Source organism: Rhipicephalus microplus, chromosome 2 (assembly GCF_043290135.1).
Source record: "Rhipicephalus microplus isolate Deutch F79 chromosome 2, USDA_Rmic, whole genome shotgun sequence".
Lineage (NCBI taxonomy): Eukaryota > Metazoa > Arthropoda > Arachnida > Ixodida > Ixodidae > Rhipicephalus > Rhipicephalus microplus.
In genome coordinates, this window is record NC_134701.1 from 52,550,780 (window position 1) to 52,557,750 (window position 6,971).

At 44.3% G+C, this 6,971-nt stretch overlaps 1 protein-coding gene across 2 annotated transcripts; it reads left to right on the forward strand.

Annotated features, from left to right (window-relative positions):
- Nucleotides 1-636: 636 nt before the first annotated feature.
- On the forward strand, nt 637-6,548 carry LOC119169474 (uncharacterized). 2 transcript variants are annotated; one of them, XR_005109626.2, is made up of 2 exons: nt 637-5,499; nt 6,249-6,548. XR_005109626.2 is itself a non-coding variant. In XM_075886468.1 (2 exons), the coding sequence occupies exons 1-2, from the start codon at nt 723-725 to the stop codon at nt 6,276-6,278; spliced, it is 636 nt and encodes a 211-aa protein (XP_075742583.1). In that variant the 5' UTR covers nt 637-722; the 3' UTR covers nt 6,279-6,548. The 2 variants fall into 2 exon arrangements, 1 of the variants encoding a protein (XP_075742583.1); XM_075886468.1 differs by having other exon boundaries at nt 637-1,328.
- Nucleotides 6,549-6,971: the final 423 nt, after the last annotated feature.

The following is a 6,971-nucleotide window of genomic DNA, read 5'->3' on the forward strand; positions in this document are numbered from 1 at the left end:
TACAGCAGGACCCCTTGGAGAATCTTTTCGGGTTGCTTAGGTTAGAAGCATGGCTTCCATGGCAACCCAAATGTACTTCAGTTCACATTGGGTCTGAAACGCATTTCTATTGGCAAACTGTTTACTCTTTTTTCAGAAGGAAACTGTGAACAGGATCGTAGCACTGTGTTGGCTCAAATGTCAGAGCCGCCTCATTCACTTGCTACTACTTGTGATGCAGCATTAACATTTGATATGCTTCCTCATAAGGAACAGCCAACTAGGCATGACTTAGCAGAGGATAATGTTTTCTCTTATGACGGGCGATATCCTTTGCGACAATTTTTGTTACACAGGCTTCCACACTATGTGTTGCATCCTTTTGAAAATTCTGATTGCCAGCTTTCTGGATCACGCCAGTATTTTGCTATGTTTAAGACAAGCAACATCTCAGATGTATTTAAAAATGTAACAGTGTTGGAGAGTCATGGCTTAAAATGTGTGTTTGAGCAAAATGGTTGATGTGAAGCAATGGAGCGCTGAGAAAATGGTCCACAAACAAATGGCACCTCACCTGTGTGCTTTGTGTTTAGGTCACCATGTCTTAGGTCGCCATGTGACGTTGAGCTCCGATGTGCCAGGTTGCCAGTCGCTACGCTGACTGGCAACCTGGCACATCGGAGCTCAACGTCACACTACATAAGCTACCGCCCCTGCATACCACCTTGGGATCTGGCGCCGACATGGCTGCTGGTCACTTGCGCCTCATACTTCTTCAGGTTCTGCAGATGGTGTCGACTTTCCACGTATCCGGAGCGGGGCGGCTTTTCGACCACGCAGACGGTGCCGCCTCGGATGTATGTCCTACCCTGCACTTTTTCACTGAAGCGCACCTTCCTTTGGATATGACGGCGCTACCGTCGCTGTTCGACTGTCGCTACGCTGACTGGCAACCTGGCACATCGGAGCTCAACGTCACACTACATAAGCTACCGCCCCTGCATACCACCTTGGGATCTGGCGCCGACATGGCTGCTGGTCACTTACGCCTCGTACTTCTTCAGGTTCTGCAGATGGTGTCGACTTTCCACGTATCCGGAGCGGGGCGGCTTTTCGACCACGCAGACGGTGCCGTCTGGGATGTATGCCCTGCCCTGCACTTTTTCACTGAAGCGCATCTTCCTTTGGATATGACGGCGCTACCGTCGCTGTTCGAATGTCGCTACGCTGACTGGCAACCTGGCACATCGGAGCTCAACGTCACACTACATAAGCTACCGCCCCTGCATACCACCTTGGGATCTGGCGCCGACATGGCTGCTGGTCACTTACGCCTCGTAGTTCTTCAGGTTGGTTTTTTCTATAGCCCTGTTAACGGTAAATCATTTCGAAAAATGGCGCCAGATCCCAACTCCGCCTTGTACTTTTGTACGCGCAGCATTACTTTTGTGCGAATCAAGTGTTTGTTATGTGTATGTTATCTGCGAAAACTACTGCAGCTTACAGGTGATGTAGAACAAAACACAGGCCCTCTGACTTCTGAGCAAGAAGAACAAATGTTCACCGCTGTCATGGCAATTCCCACGGTACTGCAAAAGCAGACGGAAATTCTTGGAGAACTTCGTTCCGTAGCGTCACGGCAAGAAGCACTCGAGCAAAGGTTTTCGCAGATAGAGGACAAATTGAACGTCTTTGAGGAAAAATTGCTATCGGTGCTTCCATTAAGGGACAAGGTGATGCAGTTAACTGCAGAGACCGACAATCTTGCTGCCACGTTTTCGAAGCTGCAAGAATTGGAAGATGATATGAAAAATAGATCTCGAAGAAACAACCTTATCTTTTTTGGCTTTCAAGATGCAGCTGGTGAAAGCTGGCGAGATACGGAGACTAAGGTGATCGCCTTTTGCGAGGAAAAGTTAAAAGTCGCTATTTCGGCTGATGCGGTTGAGAGGGCCCACGTGTTTTATCAACTACTTCGAGGTTGAAAGGTACAAGCTTTGCTATTAGCGAAGACTATAGCAACACAGTTCGACAAGAAAGGCGGAAATTATTTCAATTTGCGAAGAGTAAGGGAGGGGACTTCAGACTATCGTATAACAAACTAAAGATTGGCAAGGAAACTTTTGTCTATAATGCTGAAACAGACAGCGTGACTAAAACCAAGACATAGCTACTAAATAAGGCCCTCGTAACTTCTAGGCAACCATCCAGCCCGGAGGACATCGTGTGTATTGTGGTAAATTGTCGTAGCGTAAAAAATACAATTATAGAATTTGCCACCCTCATTGAAACGACAAAGCCACATGTAGTACTTGGTTCTGAATCTTGGTTAGACGACACAATAAATGACAATGAAATCTTTCCAATCTGCTACACAATCTACAGGAAGGACAGAAACACGCATGGGGGAGGTGTTTTCATTTTGATTCACAATACTATATCTAGCTTCCTCGTTGACGTTGAAGCTGGCTCAACCGAAATTGTTTGCTGCAAAGTACTCTTGAACAACGGCTCGTCTGTGACATTCGTTTCCTTCTACAGGTCACCCAGCACGAAAGACCCTCAGCCCCTTTTCAATTTAAGCAATGTGCTGCTGACACTACAAACTACATATATTGTTTTGGCAGGTGATCTTAATTTACCAGATGTGATATGGCAGCAGCTTACACCAGTGTTAGTCAATTCATCCCTCCTGTACACGACCTTCCGTTCCGCGAAATGATAAATGCCCATTCGTTACTACAGTTTGTGCAAAAACCAACGCGAATTATGGCTAGTAGTGCAAATGTACTTGATTTATTTCTTTGCAATGTGCTTGATCTCGTGTCTTCGATTACCTTGATTCCTGGTATTAGTGATCATGATGTTGTCGTCGCTAAAATGTCCTGTGCCACCAAGAATTGTCGTTCTGCGCAGCCTCGCAAGGTCTTTTTTTATAAAAGAGGCGATTACGCAACAATATCATGTGAACTAGACAATTTTTTCCCAGAGTTTAGAGCTCAATGTTCGCGTCTAGACATGACATAAATGCATTGTGGGATCTTTTTTTAAGACTAAAATACTGTCCTTGACACAAACCTTCATTCCCTCGCATGTCATTACTTCCCAGCGTCAAAACGATAAACCATGGATTACTAAAAAGATTCGTACGATGTTAAACGGGAAAAATAGAGCCTTTCGTAAGCACTGCCACTCGCCGAATCCTACATTGTTCGCAAAGATGAAGGTAATGAGCAAAACGATAGCGAGATTGATGCGCAATGCACATAAAAAGTTTCTTTTCACTCTAAGACACAAAGTGAAAACTAATCCGAAAGAAATGTGGAAATATGTCAAGAGCAAAAATAACTCTGGTGACGCTATCCCTGACGTCATAGATGAAAAAGCCTACGGCGCAGATATTTTGGCAAAAGCAGAGGCCTTCAATGCTTATTTTCACTCCGTGTTTTCATGCTCAAAAGCCGCACTTTTGAAATCACATGACGTCAGAGAGCTTACTCAGATGAGGGAAATTGAGCTGTCTGAAGATGGTATCGCATTATTACTACGGAAGATAAACATCCAATTGGCTACCAGTCCAGACTTTATTTCAAATTTTGTCCTAAAGAACTGTGCATTGTCTGGCACCCCTTTCTTAATACTGTTATTTAAGATATCTCTTCAAGTTGGTGCTCTACCTTCGGACTGGAAAACTGCAAATGTTATTCCAATTCACAAAAGTGGTTCAAAAACAAGAACGTGCAACTACAGGCCAATTTCACTCACAAGCGTTGCTTGTAAAACATTAGAACATGTTGTTTACACAAATTTAATGGCACACCTTCAAGAAAATAGCTTCATTATTCCAACGCAACATGGCTTCAGGGCTGGCTTTTCTTGCGACACTCAGCTTGTAGAATTTCGTCATGACATCGCAGCATTTATTAACTCAGGTTTGCAAGTTGACTGCATCTTTTTAGACTTTCGGAAAGCTTTCGATACCGTATCTCACACCCTGTTACTACTAAAGTTGTCCTACCTCAACTTGCCGAGCACCCTCCTGAAGTGGTTGGAAGCGTACCTGTTAGATAGAAAACAACGCGTGATACTCCATGGTGTCCGCTCTTCTGATGTCTTTGTATTATTTGGAGTGCCACAGGGGTCCGTCTTAGGGCCCCTGCTTTTTCTTATATTTATCAATGACCTTACTGAACACTTGTCTTGCCGTGTGAAGTTATATGCAGATGATTGCTGTATTTACCGTGGAATTCCAAGTGAATCAGATAGTCAACTGCTACAGAACGATCTGAACAAAATCATGTCTTGGTGTTCGACTTAGAACATGACACTCAACCTGTCCAAATGCAACCTCTTAAGATTCACAAACAAAAGACACCCGCTGATGGCAAGCTATGTCATGAATTCAACACAGCTGTCCCTTGTAACAGAATATAAGTACTTAGGAGTCATTTTTTCTAGCAATTTGACTTGGAATCCCCACATAAATTACATCGTAACAAAGGCCAGCAACACATTAAACTTCTTAAGACGTAACTTTAAACAAGCACCGGCCAGCCTGAAAGAAATCCTGTATATGTCGAATGTACGCCCACTTTTGGAATACGCGTGTAGCACGTGGGACCCTTTTACTAAGGTGAACATCGACGCTCTAGAACGCGTGCAGCTGAGAGCGGCCCGTTTCATCACGGGTGATTACAACTTTTCTAAAAGATCTTTCGAAATCAGGAGTGCTTTAGGATGGCCCCTTCTTGAAGACAGGCGCAAATTCTTACGTTTATCTCTGTTTCACAAAATATTCCATGGTTTAACGGGTATTCACAAAGAAAACTACATATCGGAGCCTACGTATATATCTGCTCGTACTTGCCCCCTTAATCACCCCCTTAAAGTGCGCGAGTTCGCTACCAGAATTAACCTTTTTAAATATTCATTTTTTCCGTGATCAATTAAGCAATGGAACAAACTACCTCATGAAATTGTAGCCGCGTCCAGGGAGACATTCGCCACTGCGCTGGAACATCATATTTTATCGTAGCCTGAGCACACATTAAAGTTGCCTACACTTTCGTTTCATCTCTCTATCGATCTACGCTTCAGCTTTTTTTTTTCGCCTGCTTTTATCTGTGTGTGTATATATATGTATATATATATGTGTGCGTATGCATTTTATATATATATATAAATATATATATATATATATATATATATATATTTCTTGCTGCTGTACCTTCACACACGTCAACGTTTATTACGTGTCACCATTGGATGCTTTATTATGTATCTGTATTTCTTTTATGTTCAACTCAGTGTTAATGGACTGTCGCCTTTCTGCATTTCGAAATCGTTATCTCCCCCCTACACTAACGCCCCTCGCGGGCGCTGTAGGTACTGTAAGTAAGTAAATAAGTAAGTAAGCACTCGTTTGGCATCACTGGAGAGTGTTCTTAGAGCTCAAGCGTGCTTGAATCGTACGGCGATCTTCTGATCTGCAAGTGCTGAAACCGGCCCCCTCTTTTAAAGGTGAACGATAAAAGCAACGCTACCGGGACGTGGAGCTAAGCTTCGGGACTAATAGTACAGTGTTCTAGAAGGGAGTAGTGGTACGGTGTTCTAAAAGGGGGTAGTGGAATCAGCAGCCGGAGCGCTCTACACATTGAAGCGAGGCGGCGAGTGCGGACGAGACTCGGATGTTGGTGGCGACGCTGTAGTCGCGTGGGCTGGCTGGCGTGGCTGCCGCTGGTGCTTCGCATGCTTGTTGTGACGGCAGCACGCACGGACGGATGAACGCACCCAGCAATCAGCCTATACGCGTGCAGTTCCTGATTGTCATTAATTGCCTGTAATTTTATAACTTTGCTAAGACCGTACGCTCGGAGAAAGTTGACCTTAGCAGAGCTAGTGCAACAATAGTTCGCTCCTGAGTGCGTAAGATCCTCCTGGTCAGGAAGCCAGGGTTCCTGCAATGGACCATCTGATTGAAAAAGGGCTCTAGTATCAGCTGAATGCATGTTTCGGAGTATTCCTGCAGAGCACAGAGAGTTAGTAGAGCAGAAGAGCGATGACCGTCCAGTACATTATATGGCAGGTTATGTTGCTCGAAATTATGTTTCTGAAGCGTTATGACTGTATGCCCTGCAAGATTTTTTTGGAAGCCCCTCATACGGAAAACTGAAACACTGAGCTCACTGTGATATGTGACAATAGAGGCTTGTTGTATCCCTCACAGGAGCCTTTTAGGCCAGCTAAGACATCTTCATTGTGTTTTTCAGCCGAGAGAAACTCTGCAAGGACAGCACTAATGGATGTGGTGTTGCTGGTGAAGGAGAAGAACTTCCGTAATGTCTTGGGTTGCAGCCAGCATCCAGATGCGCTTACGACAGAGTTGACCAAGTTCTATGTGCTGACCATGCTGCATTTAGGACTCAACAAATCGCGACATGAATGGCGTAAAAAGAAATTGCATGCAAAGATCAACCGTTCCTCCTAATGCCTCTCTCGTTGCAGCCATGTACTTTGAGAACACTACTGTGGTGTTTTGTACCAATAAAGTTTTTTTGTTGCCAGTCTCATTTTTATTTTTTTTACTACGTCATAAAACTTCGCTATCTCGGGTCACTACTACAGCCGCGCCATAGCGGCATCGTCGTGGGGCACTTATTAAATCGCAATCTTTCAGTGGATATGTACAAACGTAAACAAAACCGCTCGTAATGAAATTGATATAGGACATATGTTCCGTATGTGTTAGTACATGCGGCGCCGCAGTTGCTTGGCTTAATCGAACTTGTGAATGCGATTGAGACCTAACGTATGACAATTGTCAATGGAAAATGATAAGGACAATTTAACCATTCAAATTTTTACGTCTACAGTGTTCGCGAGCCTTTAGTTTACCAATCGGCCACATCGTCCTGCGCCCGTTTTCTGCACTTGTTCGGTCAGCTTTATTTTCACGCTAGCTTAAAACGTCCGCCTGTCCAAGTTTCTCTGCG